This window comes from Danio rerio, chromosome 23 (assembly GCF_049306965.1).
Source record: "Danio rerio strain Tuebingen ecotype United States chromosome 23, GRCz12tu, whole genome shotgun sequence".
Classification (NCBI taxonomy): Eukaryota; Metazoa; Chordata; class Actinopteri; order Cypriniformes; family Danionidae; genus Danio; species Danio rerio.
The window spans coordinates 34,299,932-34,319,148 of record NC_133198.1 but is presented as its reverse complement, the minus strand read 5'-3'; the positions used below and the strand labels follow the sequence as shown (position 1 = coordinate 34,319,148).

At 34.1% G+C, this 19,217-nt stretch overlaps 1 protein-coding gene across 4 annotated transcripts; it reads left to right on the top strand.

The window, feature by feature from the left end:
* Positions 1 to 3,946: 3,946 nt before the first annotated feature.
* On the top strand, positions 3,947 to 18,661 carry hmgn3 (high mobility group nucleosomal binding domain 3). 4 transcript variants are annotated; one of them, NM_001243174.1, is made up of 7 exons: positions 3,947 to 4,129; positions 8,228 to 8,278; positions 8,797 to 8,826; positions 9,136 to 9,186; positions 9,894 to 9,998; positions 14,057 to 14,156; positions 17,958 to 18,661. In NM_001243174.1, exons 1-7 carry the CDS (start codon positions 4,115 to 4,117, stop codon positions 17,963 to 17,965), a joined length of 360 nt encoding a protein of 119 aa, NP_001230103.1. In that variant the 5' UTR covers positions 3,947 to 4,114; the 3' UTR covers positions 17,966 to 18,661. The 4 variants fall into 4 exon arrangements, with proteins under 4 accessions (NP_001230103.1, NP_001230102.1, NP_001230105.1 ...); NM_001243173.1 differs by having other exon boundaries at positions 9,891 to 9,998; NM_001243176.1 differs by lacking the exon at positions 14,057 to 14,156.
* The last annotated feature ends 556 nt before the right edge of the window (positions 18,662 to 19,217 follow it).

Genomic DNA, 19,217 nt, shown 5'->3' with positions numbered 1-19,217 from the left:
TATAATATAATTTATCAGCACATTCTACATTATCTCCTTTGTTTTGCTTTATTTCTAACCCAAAAAGCTATGAAGTGATTTGACACATTATTTTGACTTGAATTGTAAGCTAATACTGTCTTTTTTAATGGGGCATATGAATGTTAGACCACCAATGCAGGGTTGTTCTTGAGATTTTATTAAATAGTCGTGTTATTTTTAGTGTAATAAGCATTACTTGACTAAATTGTAGTTATTAACTCTTTATTTATAAAGCATTTCAGGGTTATTTTTTAATTCTGATAATAAATACTACACGCGTCATGTTTTATATTGTTTCTCATTGTGACTTATAATGAGGATTTCAGATGTCATTTATAGATGAACTGTTTATATCAAATATAAACACATTTTGATTTCAAAGCACTTTTTATATTTTTAAGACATTGACGAATGTGTTCATTTATTTAAATATCATTCCATTGATATTTCAGTGGCTCTGTGTTGAGTTTGTGGCTTTATTTACATTTGTTTTATTTAGACTGTCTCCTGACTTGTATTGTAGAATCTGATGCTCCATGATCATTCAAATACAGTGTTTTTCTGATGCAAGTGTCTTTGTTGCATCTTTCCACAAGTTTTTGAACTCTGGAATAAGCAAGGCCATTAGTCAGCACATAACATTGTGTATCTCCAGAATCACATAGACGTGTGTGTGTGTGTGTGTGGCTCTCTCCATGAACATGGTCTGACATTAACAGGAAATCTCTGATTGTCTTCTCTCAGGTGGCCGCAAGCTTCCAGAGATACAGTACATGTGTGTTGTGAAGCATGGTAGAATGTGGACCATTGTGAAGTTGCTATAGAATGTCCTCCATTGTAAGTCAGTGGCAGAGATGTGGCCATTGTGAGGTCATTGTGGAGGGATGCTATTGTGAGCTTGTGGTCGAATGCTTCTGTGCATTTAACATTTAAATTACAAGAGCGTCACATGTGGCAGTTATATTAGTTATGAATCAGTTATAGCGCTCTTTAAGAACATAGGTCTAGGTCACATTCTACGTGAAGCATCTATCTATCTATCTATCTATCTATCTATCTATCTATCTATCTATCTATCTATCTATCTATCTATCTATCTATCTATCTATCTATCTATCTCTATCTATCTATCTATCCATCTATCTATCTATCTATCTATCTATCTATCTATCTATCTATCTATCTATCTATCTATCTATCTATCTATCTATCTATCTATCTATCTATCTCTATCTTTCTTTCTTTCTTTCTGTATCTGTCGTTCTGTCTATATATGGTTCTATCTATCATTCTGTCGATCTATCATTCTATTTATCATTCAAGCTATCGTTCTATCTATTGTTCTATCTATTGTTCTATCCATTTATCATTCTATCTGTCATTTGGTCTATCATTCTTTTTGTTGTTCTATCTATCTATCTATCTATCTATCTATCTATCTATCTATCTATCTATCTATCTATCTATCTATCTATCTATCTATCTATCTATCTATCTATCTATCTATCTATCTATCTATCTATCTACCTATCTATCTATCTATCTATCTATCTATCTATCTATCTATCTATCTCTATCTATCTTTCTTTCTTTCTCTATCTGTCGTTCTGTCTATATATGGTTCTATCTATCATTCTGTCGATCTATCATTCTATTTATCATTCAAGCTATCGTTCTATCTATTGTTCTATCTATTGTTCTATCCATTTATCATTCTATCTGTCATTTGGTCTATCATTCTTTTTGTTGTTCTATCTATCTATCTATCTATCTATCTATCTATCTATCTATCTATCTATCTATCTATCTATCTATCTATCTATCTATCTATCTATCTATCTCTATCTATCTATCTTTCTTTCTTTCTCTATCTGTCGTTCTGTCTATATATGGTTCTATCTATCATTCTGTCGATCTATCATTCTATTTATCATTCAAGCTATCGTTCTATCTATTGTTCTATCTATTGTTCTATCCATTTATCATTCTATCTGTCATTTGGTCTATCATTCTTTTTGTTGTTCTATCTATCTATCTATCTATCTACCTATCTATCTATCTATCTATCTATCTATCTATCTATCTATCTATCTATCTATCTATCTATCTATCTATCTATCTATCTATCTTTCTTTCTTTCTCTATCTGTCGTTCTGTCTATATATGGTTCTATCTATCATTCTGTCGATCTATCATTCTATTTATCATTCAAGCTATCGTTCTATCTATTGTTCTATCCATTTATCATTCTATCTGTCATTTGGTCTATCATTCTTTTTGTTGTTCTATCTATCTATCTATCTATCTATCTATCTATCTATCTATCTATCTATCTATCTATCTATCTATCTATCTATCTATCTATCTATCTATCTATCTATCTATCCATCCATCTATCTATCTATCTGTCTATCTATCTATCTATTTTTCTATCCATCTATCCATCTATCTATCTATCCATCTATCCATTCATCCATCCATCCATCCATCCATCCATCCATCCATCTATCGTTTTGTCTATTCATCTATTCATCTGTTTTGAAACCTGTTTTAATATCACATTTTGGTATCATAACAGTTTGTAATGACATTATAGTTCCAGGTGAGAATGGAAAACTTTATATATTTTTGACCGTTATATTTATATTTTAGTTGTGAAAATGTTAATATTAATTGTGTTGTTTTAGCATTGTTCAGATACTCTTGTAGTTTTACAATACAGTTTTACACTCAAACGTTTAAGACTACTTCAGACTTTCAGGCAGCTTTTTTCTTGTTATATCTAGTAAATAAGATTTAATTATTTTTTTTTTCATGTTCATTTTAGATTTAATTTTGCTTGTAATTTTTTACAATTTGTTTAATGTCAACAGCTTTTTATTTATTTTATTTTATATATTAATCATGAAAGTTTTTCTTGTCTATGGTTTTATGTTCAATTATATTGTAGTTTATATTATTAATTTGAAGTATTCTAATTTTCCGTTTTGGTATTTTAAGTTTTGCTTGTTTTGTTGTGTGTTTTTGTTTGTTATGATGTTTTTAATATTTATTTTATAATGAATTATATATTAATTTATCATGATAATATTATGATAGTAATTGTGATGATATTTTCTGTATCAGTTTTAAGTATCACTTATATTATCATGTAGTCATTTTTTAAGTTCCAGTTTCATGTTCACTTTAGTTATAGTAATTTCTATTGTATTGTTTCAATGTCTTTGTTTTATTTATTCTAATATATAAAGTCAAATTAAACAGAAATGAGGTTGTTTCTCCTGGTAATTAGCTAAATTATTTAGCTTATTTAGTTAATGTTTATGTATGTGTAACATTAGTGTGTTTAAACAACCTAAAGAAATCACTGCATTAAAGTCATTTTGTTTGTTTATGTATTTAATTTATCTTTGGGTAAACTTTGATCTTGTATATGACCTGTTTATCATGCATCACACTGTGTATTCCAGTTTCTTAATTCTACATTTACTCCCATTGTTGGTATTTATTTATCAGGAGAGAAAATTGTGTAGAGGCATTAACTTAGGTAAGTAAAGGTTTGTTTTTGTTTTTCTCGACATGAAGCACATTTTCTTATGTTAATAAACAGCATTCTGGTTTTCATTGTACAACGCTTGCGTTTGTTTTGAGGCCGTGCATGCGTTTCCCATACAGCCGAGCGTGTGCTGTCAAGCGTCCATTGGTTTGTCGTCACTCAATGCCCCGCTCACGCGGACCTTTAAACCCACCCAATACAAAGCGAGCTCATTTGCATAAAGAAAGCGCGTAACCAATGAGCGCAACCAGTTGAAGAGCTTTCCTAAATTCAAACCAATGCCCGAGCGCGCTATATTAGCATATTTACCTCACAGACCAATCGCTTGAAGGAACGGCGGTTAAATGTGGACCTAACTGACCAATAGACAAAGCCGAGGGTAGAGTCTGAGGTCTGCATAATATTACCATGTTATTACCAGAGGTGTTTTAGATATTGATCCTGTATCCGCTGGTAGTTAAACTCACTCCCTCACCTCACAGGTCCATACCTGCTTTTCTAATTTACTAAACACAAGTGACAGGAAAATTTGTAAAAATGCCCAAGAGGAAGGTAAGTCGGTTTATACTTTAATATCCTCACACATCCTTGATTTTTTTTTGTATGTAGGAATTTGTAAAGAAATAGCGGCTCGCTTTCCAACGAGCTGAACGTGCGCAGCGTCGAGCAGGTAAAGAGAGGATCAAGTTTAAACGCGGTCGGTTCTGATCCGCGCGCGGGATTCTGGAATCCTGAGAACGTTCGATCATCTTTGCGTTTGATCATCGTCACACTTGCCGATTTCCTCCATGATAGTTGGAGCTTTAATACCCCAGTGTCTCTTTCGCCACTTCGTGCGCACTTGTGCTGAATGTCACTTTGCGGTGATGCTTCAGTCGACCTCGCTCGGAATAGCACAACCGAGCGCTCTGCTCGCGTTCAAAACGCCGGAGAGCTCGCTGAGCTCCATTTTCAGATGTACGTTGTCCATTAGCTCACTTTCGTCGATCGATAGAGGTCCCCATTATTTTGTATAGCCATGTTTGAACCGAAAGGCTCTTCCTCCACCCCCATTGCGGAGCAGCAGACCCGTATGTAACCAGCCGAGCGCTCCGTCAGTCACACACTGAACTCCTGCTCCAATACACCGGTGGTAGACAATGCAAAACACTGATGAGCTGGGCAGCAAACAGGACCTAAATAAGGGGCTTATTTAAAAACAAATTTTCGTTTTAAAAATGGTCAAATGATGCGCTATTGATAACCATCTCCAATCCACCGAGCTTCACCATCCACCAGCATCAATGGGGGCGTCGACTGATGTCTGGCAATACAGGGAATCAGTTTGTTCTTCTCAAGTTGGTGGTGATCATAAATGAGAAATGATTGCAGAGAGTCAGTGTACTGTACAGTCCTCGTTCATCAGGCAGATCGGTCTGCTCTGCTCATGATAGAGGCACTGAAACGCGGGTTTCTCTAGGGGGAGTGTTTCTCCAATTAGAGAGACTAAACAAACAATGGACACTTTCCAGGAATGCTGTTCAAAATAAACTTATTGAACACTAAACATCACTACATATATGTATCTATGTATATACAGTGCTCAGCATATATGAGTACACCTCTTGCAAATCTCTCTTTTAAATTAATATTTTTAATAAGAAGCTTTATAATATTATATTTGTGCAAATAACATTAGATTAGTCAGTACTGAAGCCAAATCTAGAGCTTATCAAACAAAATAACTTAGGATGACTGTCCAAAAACTAGTAGAGCCAAATATATATATTATAGAAAAATATTAAATACCAAATTAAAAAAGAGGAAAAATCAAGAGAAGCAAAAAATTAGAAAAATGTAGTTTAGTAATTTTGTGGTTTGTAATTTATTTTTTTAATATTTAGCTTGAATTTAATTGTATTATCTTTCAATTTCTCAATATGTTTGGTAACTAAAATATTATTTTAATAAATATATTTGTTTAAAAAAATCTGTTTTGTTTAAATGCACCAAAATACGCTGCCTATATTAACTGAGAAATGAATAAAAATATTAATTTTCAAAATGGGCTGTACTCAAATTATGCTGAGCACTGTGTGTGTGTGTGTGTGTGTGTGTGTGTGTGTGTGTGTGTGTGTGTGTGTGTGTGTGTGTGTGTGTGTGTGTGTGTGTGTGTGTGTGTGTGTGTGTGTGTGTGTGCACAGTTGAAGTCAGAATTATTAGCTTTTCTAACTGTTTATTCTTTATAAGAAAAAATACTCAAGGGGGACTAATATTATATAGACTTTAAAATGGTGTATTAAAAAACTGATACGGCTTTTATGTCATCCAAAACAAATAAGACTTTCTCTAGAAGAAAATAAGTTATAGGCAATACTGTGACAATCAGCTTGTATACTGTATTAGCTTATGTAAGGTGCTCAGCATAACTGAGTACAGCCCATTTTGAAAATGAATATTTCTTTATCCATTTCTCAGTGAAAATGGGCAATGTATTTTGGTGCATTTAAACAAAACAGACATATTAAACAGATATATTTATTAAAATAATATTTTAGTCATCAAACATATTTAGAAATTGAGAGATAAAACAATTAAAAAGCAAAAAAAATACAAAAAAAGTGACAACCAACAAAATTTCAACTCAATTTTCAATTTTTTTTCCTTCTCTTGATTTTTCCTCTCTTTAATTTTGTATTTAATATTTTTCTATAACATGTAAATTTATTAGCTGTCATTATATAAACTAACTAACTCCCAAATATTGGTTTATAGTTGCTGGCATACTTGTATTTTTAAAAATACTTTTCATAAATTAAAGAACTGCTTAGTTTTTAAATTAATTCATTTGTTTTTACATCCATGAAGTAAATATTTATTTTGTGTTATTTGGTTATAATCAATTGTTTTTTTATTTTTCGCACTGCATTGTAGCTTTTATTTTTATACTGTTTTAATCACTATTATTTGTTTTATTTAACATTTTGTGCTCGTAGGGAGCTTCATGGTACTAAATTATATTTATGCAGAATTGATTTGTCAATGAAAGGAATCATAAATCTCAAATGCTTTGGAGCACAGAAAACACTTGGCATAATTTTTGCTGAAATACAGTAAAAAGATATACCATGTAGGGATGCACCGATATGGATTTTCGATATCGATAACCAATAACTATTTAGATTTGGAGGCTTATAACCAACATATATATATATATATATATATATATATATATATATATATATATATATATATATATATATATATATAAATAGTTCAAAATGTTATATTTTTATACAGTAAACAACTGATTTTATTTTTAAAACTTCATTAAAGATTGAACTGATTTTATGAACTTAATAGCAGAAGAAAGCAATCATATCAAAATTGCAAGGTGAGTGTATAGATATATTCACGATTTCACATAAATCAGCATGCCAAAAATAAATGATTTATTTTTCTTCGCATAGCAAATTAACATGCAATTTGACTGTTGCATAAAAATAATAGGTCAAATAACAAAACAGGATTTAATTTATAAACAAGTAAAATAAATACATTTTAAATAAAATAAAAATGAAAGAACTTACAAACCAGCTCAAATATTCTTGAATAAAACATGTTACAGTAATGTACATATGTAGAAATGTTTATTGTGTCGAAAATGCGTGTTTAGAGGTGTTTTGACAGTTCCGAGCCATAGTACAAACAAAAAGCTAAATATAGATTGTATTACTTTAGATAATGCAACATAAATTCGTCCCAATTGGCATTTTAGTTTCTTTTGAAACCTTAACTGGTTTAACATGGTTACTTACTGAGTTTTTAATGCACAGCAGTACCTCACAAATAAATGACGGCCTTTAAAGGAATAAACAATTTGAGGTATGCTCCATTATAATGCACTGGACAAGTCTAAAGTTATCGGCCTAATTTTGACATCGGATCAATAATGATAACTTTAAAAATAGCATTTATCGACCGTTAACGATATGGCCGCCGATATATCGTGCATCCCTAATACCAAGTATAAATTTGCTTGGAAATAATTTGTATAAGTAAATATTACAAAACAATCAATAAATTTAAGAAATCAGGAACACGTTTTACTCGTAAACTTGTAAAAATAAATTAAGTTGCATTTAAAATGTGCGGTTGATAGCTCAAAAAGGAGCTTTCAGTTTTTGTTTCAGTTTAGTACTCAGGGGATTAGGTGTCACATTTGTTTCCAGTGCAGTCATTTCTGACTTCAAACAACACAATTGTGACAATTTTAGATTTTATTAGGTCTTTTTGACTTCAAATCATGTCTTTTTGTGTGTGTATTTTGTATAAATGTGTTTTAAACAGTTACTGATATTGGCAACTAGTTAATTTGCAGTTGTAGCTGTATCATAATAAATTATGCTGTGTGCATTAGTAATCACAAAAGCAAACAACCATAGCCAAATTACCATAGACCTGTATAATATCTATGATTCTAAAGGTGTTTGATTATATCAATGAAGTCTGACGAGCAAAAGACGCTTAAAACAAACACGGTGTATGAACTGAGGTGAATCAACATTTGCAATGTACACTTTGTTAAATGAAATGACACAAAACAAACACAAAATGGTGTGTAGAAATATCTGTTTGTACAAATTTTGCATGTTGGTTGTGTCTCTACAGTCACCTGAGGGAGCAGAGGCCAAAGACGCCACCAAAGTTACAAAGCATGAGGTAAATTGCCTTTCATACTCATTTCTTTCTCAAATTTAGAACTGATAACGTTCAGTTGCTTTACATTTTTAGTTGATTTAACAATTACTAGTTTGTAATTCACTGTATGACGAAGATAATGCAGGTGAAATCTCTATATTTAAGATATGAATACAAATAATTTATCACACATATTTTTTGTAAATTAAATATTAAAAACTTTCAAGGATTTAAGATCATGATGAACGTTAAACGAGTCATGACTTGTGAGTCTTGTAAGTGGGTAAAATATGATAGGTTGCAAATGATTCAATGAATCATCCATTGAGGGACTTGCTGCCACTTTCTGGTGTTTTATTTTGTGTGTCTGTGTGTGTGTATTTATTTACACATGACAGTCCTAAACCAGCCACAGAACACGCTCATCTAATTGATGTTATCAAAAAAAAAATACACCAAGATATTGAGGTTTAATAATTAACATGGTTTAGCTCCACCATAGTTGATAAACTTTCTGCACTGTTTCTCTTTCTTTTTAGCCCACTCGGAGGTCAGAGCGTCTTTCCTCAGTAAGTGTCTTTACTCATCTTTTCTTACCCTATATGCTGCTTCATTTGCATATTTGCCTTAAGGGTTGGAGAGTAGTGAAAACCCGTTTTAGGAACTGGTTTGTCATAAATAAGAGCATAAAAAATGCTACCAGATGCCCTCTGGCATTTATAATGTCTAGTATTATCCACCGTTTAGATGTGCTTTAACTGAAACTGTTCTTTCAGTTTTAGTCAACTGCTCTGAAACTACTGTAGCTTTATTCTCATTGTGGCCTTTGTGTTATCTGTTATGACACATCCTTCATCTTGTTTTTTTTCGACTTTCAGAAACCAGCTCCACCTAAACCTGAACCAAAAGCCAAAAAGCCAGCTGCCAAGGTAACAGCTCTTCTTGTTTGCTTTTTGTTTTTAACATCTACATTTTTAGCATTTGTTTGCATGTGCTTTGCATGATTGTTATTTTTCCCCCTGCATATACACTGTAAAAACACCAATTAATAAAATATTGGAAGAGCAAAAATAGTTAAACCAATGTTTTAGTTTTCTCGGCAAAGTCAGTGAAAACTGCATAAGAAAGCATTAAATCAGGGGTTGATTTAAAATTTGTAGACATTTAACATTTTGAACACTGACTGAACTAAAAGACGAATCATGCTATATTATATTTGTATACATTACGTTAGAGTCTAGTTTAGATTACTAAAAAAAAGAAAAGTAAACCAAAAGTCTTTGGAATAAGTTAATTAGAATTAGTTAGTTAAAGCTGCTTGATTTTTTTACAGTGTATTAATGAATGTTAAGCATTTGGGGGAGGTTTTGCATTAAATGTAGCTGGTTTAGTATTCAATTCATCTGTATTTTTCTAGCGCTTTTACAATGTAGATTGTGTCAAAGCAGCTTAACATAAAAGATTATAGTAAATTGGAACTGTGTCAGTTTAGTTTAGTTCAGTTCATTGTGGGTTATCTTCACTGCTGTAAGTCCAAACACTGAAGAGTAAATCCATCGATAGTAGTACTTTTGTAAAGAAGGAACTGTTGTGTTTTGAAATTGGTTTGGGACTGACCCCTGTTTGTGCACAGAAGCCATCCAATGATAAAGCGGTAAAGGAGAAGAAGGGCGGAGCCAAAGGAAAGAAAGAGGAGAAAGATTCTGTGCCCACTGCTAATGGAGAGACCAAGCCAGAGGAGGTGCGCAAACTCTTTTTAGTTGCAAATACCATTGTGTATCCTTTTCAGTAAGAGTGAAGGATGGTTTAGAGGTAATAAACCACCATCTGGTCTTAATAGAGGCGAAAAAGAGAAGTAGCTAATTTATATGAAGAATCCCCAAATTAAGTTTGGCCATAATGTGATAATTTATCTTTAAAATGACCATTCAAAAGTTTGAGGTTGGTAAGATTTTTGATATAAAAAAATGCTTTAAAATAGAAATGTTTAGTATGATTTCCCAGTACTGGGTTGCAGCTGGAAGGGCATCCACTGTGTAAAACATGCTGGATAAGTTGGCGGTTCGTTCCACTGTGGCGAACCTTGAAAAATAAAAGGACTAAGCCGAGAACAAAAAATGAATGAATGTTTAGTATGATCATTAACCTTGAAAAATAAAATATGCATCCTTGCTGTATAAAAGATGTAAAGTAAAAAGATATTATATTTTTAATGTCAATTTTAGTTCAATATGTTTTATTTTTTTATTAAATATTATATATTAAAGGGATAGTTCACCCAAAAATGAAAATTCACACTTAAGTGGGTCCAAAGTTTTTTGAAATTCTCTCCTCTGATGAACACAAAACAAGATATTCTGGAGGATTTTGGAGGGAAAAACAGCCAGTGACATCCATAACAGGAACAAAAATACTATGGGAGTCAATGGTTATTTTTGCCAACATTCTTTACACTATCTTGTTTTGTGTTCAACAGAAGAAAGAAACTCAAACAGGTTTGTAAAAAGTGGAGAGTGAGTGACTATCACTGGTGTACTATCACTTTTTCCAAACCTGTTTGATTTTCTTTCTTCTGGTAAACAGTAAATGATGACAGGATTTTCAGTTTTGGGTGAACTAGCGAGCTGAGGCCTTTGACGGCATCGTACATTTTGCATGAATGTCACCAGGGCTCTCTATCCTTCCTCAAAATGTTCTTGGAATCATCCTCCGGGATATAAATTTGTTTTTTCATAGAACATTTGCTGTGTGAACAAGAATGAGAGCGCAGACATGTGAGGTGGGAAAGAATGACCTACATACAGTACAGGCATGTAGTACATTCTGGAAGAGTTGGACTAAAATGACTGGGTGTATGTTGGTGGCATTCATTTATAAATGGGCTGACAGCAAGTTTGGTTATGAGGATATAGTTTTGCTTTAAAAAACAGGTATATTTCTGGTTTATTTTTATTTTTTTTTCACATTGAATGTGTGCCAACAAGCTTGTAACTTCTAGTCTTAAGCCTGAATGTCTGACCTTTAGAATATGTTGATTTTGTTGAATAGTCACAGTTAGTCTTAAAGGGAAAGTTCACCCTGAAATTAATATTTACCCACTATTTAATAGGGCTGCATGATTCTGGCTAAAATAAGACTCACAATTTTTTTATTATTAAAATAAAGATCACAATTATCTCACAATTCTGTAGAAATAAAATAAAGGTTAATATGAGTCGCCGATTATTGTTATTTTTCAAGCATATGGAAAAACAACTATAATAATATTAGGCCTATGTGTGGGTCTAATGTTGGTTAAAATGCTCAGTTTTGTATAGACTTGGAATTGTGGACTTTAATAAACTTTAAATATGTCCTGGTTGTTATTTCACGAAAAAGTGATGACATCAGAATACAACTATTCATAATTCTAGAGTTGAACTATTATGTTTGAAACATCTGCTTGTCGTTTGTCATTGAGAACATTATTAGACCATTTTCTTGACTGATAAAATGAAACACTTGCCATCATCAGATTCCCTCTTGCATTATATTCAACATTATAAAGACTAGAGTACAGATGTGGCTACTGAGTATGCGCTAGTGAATGAATGTGAACACAAGCAGTGCTACAGTACTGCGCAGCACAGCACAAAATGGTCTAACACAAGAAAGACATGACCAGCAGGGGGCAGTTATGTAACATAGTGAACATACTGAACTGATATACTGTAGCAGCCAGAGCATGTGAGCGGAGCTAAGCAATGTGACGCTCCGCTGAGCATTAGACTGTAGCTATACTGACCCAGTAAACATTTATTTTCATGCACAACACTTTGTGTTCGCTACGAATGAAAAAATGTATTAAATGCTTGTCGTAATCATTCTAATGATGCAATATTTTGTGCGTGATCTGACCGCGTCTTCTCCTCAAATTGAAATAGAGGATTTAAATTCCGCCGATAGGGTCTGTCGATGTTGATCCAAAAGTTTGACCATCGCCGCCATGTTTAGCTCGTTCATGGCGTCCTCGAAGGGGTCAGTTTTCGATTCTTGCTTGCTCTGTTTAAGAGATTTGGAGGTCATGTTTAATCAAAGTGATAATTTTACCTAAAAGTGTTCAGATTTTAAGTTCACAAATAAAGTAAATGGGCTTTAAAAAGTTTAAAAAGAAATGTACGGGAGCAACAAACACGTCTTCTCCATTAGCCCACCCAACCGGAAGTCGCTTGTCATAATCACAACTGTAAAATGTGATATGAACGTTTAAATGTTGTGTGCACCGGTTTCACTTTCACTGCCGAGTGCACTCATGTCATGGCTGCCGTTACTCTAAGGGGAAAAAACACTCATGCAAATTATACGTCCCGTACGGCTCCCAAACTGAACGTTATTTACAACTTTATTACCTGTTATTTACAGCCTATGCAGGTTCTGTTAACTAAAGTAGACTTTATTGCACATGTCCTCTCGATAGTAAACAAACGTCAGCTCATGCGTGATTTCACAGCTGCAAATACGTCAATTTATTAAGACAGAACTGTCATTTTTGAGTGATTAACACCTTATAAATAGAGTATGTGAGACATTTTACCACCATTTGGAGGTGTTCATGTTGCTAAGCACCATATATAAAACAATGTATGTAAAACAATGTGAAGACTTGTGCGACTGCCTTTAAGCTTCTCTTCTAACCTTGAATATATAAATGGGCGAAAAATAGAAAATCAGAATTAAGATCATGTGTAGGGTCAAATCGAGATTGTGATAATTTTTCGATTATCGTGCAGCTCTACTATTTACTCAGCCTCAAGTGATTCCAAACCTTTGAGTTTCTTTCTTCTGTTGACCTCAAAGTGACGTTTATTTATAAACTAATTTCGAGAGGATCTCATCCTTATGATTGCTTGAAATTTACGATCCACCAATCAAACAATTCTAAGCCACTATAAATACCCTTAGTTCCATACCATAGTCATCTTCATTTGAAAAATCACCCCTTCCACCCCTACTCCTCCTTTCCTAGATGGCTGACACGATGGCCCAGTGGTTAGCACTGTTGCCTCACAGCAAAAACGTCACTGTTTCTATTCCTTACCAAGCTAGCCGACGTTTCTGTGTGGAGTTTACACATTCTCCCCGTGCTCACCCGTTTGCCAGTTTTTACCCACCATCCAAAAACATGCGACTTAAGTTAATTGGCTAATCCAAATCGGGACTACAGACATGCTCCTAGTACGTACTTATCTCTTAAGATCAATCACTGTCTGTTCATTAGCTACTACAGCAGGGGAATTCTCGAGATCTACCTAAGCTCAAACTCCCCTCTCGCCTTGTAAATGGGAGGGAGCCTCGGGCTCGAGGATCTTATGAGCTCAGGGCTCTCTCCCGGGACAGCATGCCAAACAAGCTTTATAATCAATCATCAGCTAAGTGTGAACTCTTAAAAGAAGTTATTTTGAAGAAAGTTGAAAACAGGTAACCATTGACTTGCATGGTAGGAATAATATATTCTATAGATGCCAGTGGCTACAGGTTTCTCTTCTTCTTTAAAATATCTTTTTTTGTGTGCAATAGAATGAAAGAACTCAAGCAGGTTTGGAACAAATAATGACAGAACTTTCATTTTTGGGGTGAACTTGTTTTCATTTTCCTTTCTAATATTCCTGTAACCATATGAACAAGTAAACATTACTAATCATTATTATGCTAATATGGTTTATATTATTCTGATCGATATCTAATAATCTTTTCCTGTGTCCCACTCCATGACTTCTCAAACCCCTGCACACACATACACACACACACTCACACACACAGATCTGCGTGTCTCGCTCATCTGTCAGTGTGTCATCATGGAGAAGTTCCGCCCCCTCCTTCCTGTCCATCCGCGGGCAGAGTGAGAGTGTTAGAGTAAAGGGTACGAGAGTTTGAAGACTGCAGTGTGTGCTTGTGTGCTTGTCGCCGTACAATCCACATTTATTTTACCCTCCCTAAATGCAAGATTTAATTAAAGGCTTTACATGAGAAAGATTCATTAGATTGTCTGGTAGCCAAGGTTACTGGAATGTTCAGAGCATGTCTAATCATTTTGATATTATGAATCCACTAAAAGATTTTAAAGTGTGTTATTTCATCAACATCAAGCTTCAACGTCTCCCTCATCGTATTCCATCCAAACCGATGAGGCTTTTGTTCATCCTTGGAACACAAAAGTAGATCTTTTCAATGAAATCTGAGAGATATCTGTCCTTCAGGAGAAAGTCTGTTCAACCAAAATGACTTTTTAGAATGCTCATATTAATATAAATAGATCAAAAAAATGTATTCATATCAGGGCCCCAGAAGAACATTTTAAACCTTGGCACTGGGGCCACTAAAATGTTTAATACAAAATTTTAAATTGAGATGGTGCTGTGCCTGTTTTATTAATAAAAGGACCAGTTTTGCCTCTAAAGGCCATCAGGCAGTGTCTGGCTATCAGTTTGTATCTGTTGGCAAGTAATTTTGGTGTGTTGCGCACATCACCTCTTGATGGCCTCATTAGAAAGCATCTACCATCTGTGAAAGGAAGGACTCTGATTGGCTGATCAGTTATGAATCAGAGCACAAAAACAACACAGTCAAGAAGGAACACATAATCCTGGTTGTCATATCCTGATATTTCCTTTAGAAGTATAAATATGAGTGTTTTGTTTTTCATTGTCCAGACGGGATCAGACGCAGCCGCTAGTTCTTGTTGTTAGCTTGATGTGTCCTGGGCTTAAGAAATGCACAAGTAGCTTAAGTTCTATCTATCTAAGATCTATCTATCTATCTATCTCTCTGTCTGTCTGTCTGTCTGTCCGTCCGTCCGTCCGTCCATCTGTCTATTGTTCTATCCATCTATTTATCTATCCGTCCATCTGTCTGTCTATCTGTTTTTCTGTTTATCGTTTTATCTATCTATCTATCTATCTATCTATCTATCTATCTATCTATCTATCTATCTATCTATCTATCTATCTATCTATCTATCTATCTATCTATCTATCTATCTATCTATCTATCTATCTATCTATCTATCTATCTATCTATCTGTCTATCTATCTATAGTCAAGCCCAAAATTATTCATACTTCCTGCGGTATGAATAATGTCTGAATAATGTCCGGCTTGACTGTATACATCTTGTACTTGTAGATCACGACCACAAATATAATAACCTCACTACCACAGTAAAATGTTGGTAACTTATGTTTTTTGAACTTTTTACTGTGTAAGAACAAAATCCTGAAGACATTTAGTACGATAAAAAATGCACAATTGATTTGATTTGTTAACAATTTTTTTTTTTATAAATAATAATATTATTTAGTTTGCTAGTAGTAATAAAAAGAATTCTTCATAATTATCTTGCGTTTCTACTAATGGTTGTCATTGATACCTCTACAGAATTGCCATAGTACAAATTTGTGATTTGTGACAAGAAAAGCTTTCTAACCTGATCATTGGTGCACAGTGTTGTCCGTTAAGCTGATGTCGGTGTTGGTGTAAACTAAATATCGCTGTTTAGTGTCCATGTAAATGATTGTTCCTGTGAGAGTTTGCAAACTGCTGTCTTTTCTGAACAGAGCTCATGACAGTTCAAATAAATGTTTCGTTCAGCTTTGGTGTGATCTCATAGTACACAACAGAATTTCAACTGCTTATTAGATTGGCAAATCTGTAGTGACAACAGCATGACCGCAAACAATCTTTAAGCGCTGTGCACAGACTTTGAAAAATCACAGGACGCCACATGTTGTGTAGCAATGTGGATAGGCAAAATACTACTTTTTGGTAAAGATGACATCACAATACCATGTGACCAGAAGAACTAGGAAAGCTCTGCATGGAACAACAATTTCAGAGTGTGTTCGTTTATTAGCACTATTAAAACAAAAAGTGGTAACTCTGAGACAAATTACCAGTTAGACTCATCAGATATTTGTGAATTCACCATGGTGTCCTGGTGGCTAGTATATCCTGCAGCTCTGTGTTTATCTACAGTGCCAATATTACACTATTTTATTGTATTTTAATCTTTTTATTGGTCTTTTGTGTGACAATAAAAATTAAATATTGAGAGGTAAACAGTAATGTATTGTCCATTATTAATTCCATCCCCTAACCTCTCATTTATTAACTTAAAAAAACAAGAAATACATAAATACCAAATTAAGAAAATTAAATACAAAAGAACATGACATCAGAATAACTGGATACAGAATATAATTATAATAAAATATAATAGAATATAATAAAATAATAATTAAAATAATAACAATGAATAAAAAAAACCCTTCTGATAAAATGGTAAATGTTACAGGTTGACACCACCGGGTGTAATAGGCAGGCCTTTGCTGTAATCAAGAAAGGAATCCTTATAAAAGACTTTATAGAAGTCTTATAAAAGGACTCTAGTGAGCCAGAGAGTGAGCATCTCGGCTTTTCAAGTCTGATACAGTAAAAAATGTCCTTTATCTACTTGTCATGTGTAGGGATAAGTGTGTTTCTAGAATGCTAGAATCGTGGTAAAGTCAAGAACCTTGCTGTCACGGACTGTCAAATCAGGTTAAAGGGATACACCAAAGAGGGCTAACAAAGGATCAGGTTGTATATTGATTTTAAGGGCTTTATTAAATGTATGAAAAACACCTGACCAAAAGATGACCAACTGTGGACATGTCTAAAACATCCAAAACACAAATATTTGCAACGATTGCAAGCAGAGCTCCTATCTGGAAAGAAATTAGCCAACTGAGCATTGGTTAAGTGAGCGCTAAATAATATTTTACACTGCATCAAACCATGTCTAGCACATAATGAAGAGGAATGCACTCGGGCTAAAATGTTATCCAATAAATCCTCTGTCATAGTAATTCCTAGATCTCGCTCTGAAGTATCTTTAAATGTATCAGTTGGATATTACACCATTTTAACTAGTTTTCCTGTTTCCATGTAGACGCAGACATTTCTTAAAAATGGTTTGCATATGGGAAATTTAAGCAATCCGGAAAAGAAAAAAGACAAACACAGTAGTTGTCGTACAGACGTAGCCTTACTGGCTCTGACAGGAAAAAAGCATATATGTGATTAAAAGCCCTAATTCAGCCTGTTAATTATATAACAGTTGTGTTGCTTCAGTAGAAATGGACTAAATGGCTCAAATCTCTTTATATTTTGAATTGTCAGTGTTTTGGGTGAACAGAGTGGAGACAGACATCTCTCAGATTGGATTATAAACAATCTTCATTTGTGTCTAATGGGTTTAGAACAACATGAGGGTGAAGAAATGACCAATTTTTCATTTTAGGGTAAAACTAATAATTGTTATCGGACAGGTTTCCTGAACATTGATGGGTCTTATCAACACAGTCTATCTACAAAACACTGTTATTATAGAAGTCATGTTAAACCACACAGTTTTCATTCATTTTGACTGAATATACAGAAGCATACATGTAAGAATATGAATGCGCTCACATGTTAAAGTGTGTTGCTGAATTGACTGAATCACTGATTTGCAGTTTGAGGTAAGTTTGATTGTGTTTTTCTGGCACTAACTGAGTGGCTTTGGTTCTGTTTGAATTCACATCAGATCATCTAACAGTTTATTAAGTAAAACATATCAGTATCCTCTCCTCTGCTTTAAACTTATATTCTTCATCTATTGTGTTTTTCTCTCTCTCTATGTATAGGAAACTGAGACGCCCAAGACTGAGGCCGAGGGAAAAGAGTGATTGAAGTTGTTTTCTGGAATAACAGAACTTTTTTTTTATTCCTATCGAGTATTTTGTAAAACGCAAACTTTTTTTTAGACTTCCCGTACTAGATTTCCTTAGCTAAAAGTCGACTCACACTCCCCGCAGAAGCACCATCTCCTATATCTGACAGAAGGAGAGATTCATTTCAAGAAAAACCAACAGTTATTCTTGAACAAAAATTTTCACCAGCAGCTCGCCTGCCAAATGCAGCCACTTGGAACATGTCATATCCTATCATGTTAAAAGCATCCGGATCATCATTTTCCACTAGAGAGCATAGCCTGCGCTTCACGGTTTTACGGCTCTGTCTTTGAGTCTTGTTTAATTGAGTATCTTATAAAAAGTGTCAGAGAAAGGGAGCATTTGAGTAGTAACCACTATTTTTTTTTTTTGCTTTTTTGGTAAGAAGCTCCTTTGTAGCATTTTGAGATTCAAGCGTGTTTTAAAATGGCTGAATTAAACATGACCCTTAACAGTGGCAGATTTCCATAGCAATAAACAAGTGGTGCTTTGTGCTAGAAGGTTAGGAAAAAACTACAAGATCCCAGTCTCAGACAAATGTAAAAGTCCACAGAACTGGTTTGAGATATCCTCTCTGTAAAATGTTTTCAAATAAAAAGATGAATAACCGGTCAGTAGACTCTTGTCTTGGATTTTTTATATTTCACAAGTGCTAGACTAGCTTTATTTCAAAGAAACTGGACATTTTCATTAATTTATGATGCACACATGCTTTTATTATGAATATTTCGATCGCCTCACAGCAAGAAGGTTACCGGTTCAAGGGCCAACTGGTTCAGTCGGCATTTCTGTGTGGAGTTTGCATGTTCTCCCTGTGGTCATGTGGGTTTCCCCCGGGTGCTCCAGTCCAAATACATGTGGTACAGGTGGATTGAATACACTAAATTGGCTGTACTGTATGTGTAAATGCAGGAGTGTATGGGTGTTTCCCAGTGGTGGGTTGCAGCTTTAAAGGCATCCGCTGCTTAAAACTTATGCTGGATAGTTGGCGGTTCATTGCACTGTGGCGCGCCCTGAGTAATCAAGAGACTAAGCTGAAAAGAAAATGCATGAAATAATCATAATGTATTATCTATTTAGTAGTGAAAATATAAGGTTAGCTGGCTTTGCTGTAAAACATCAATATTAGTTCATTTCTGAACACATTAAATATGGATACTGTGTTATTATGCA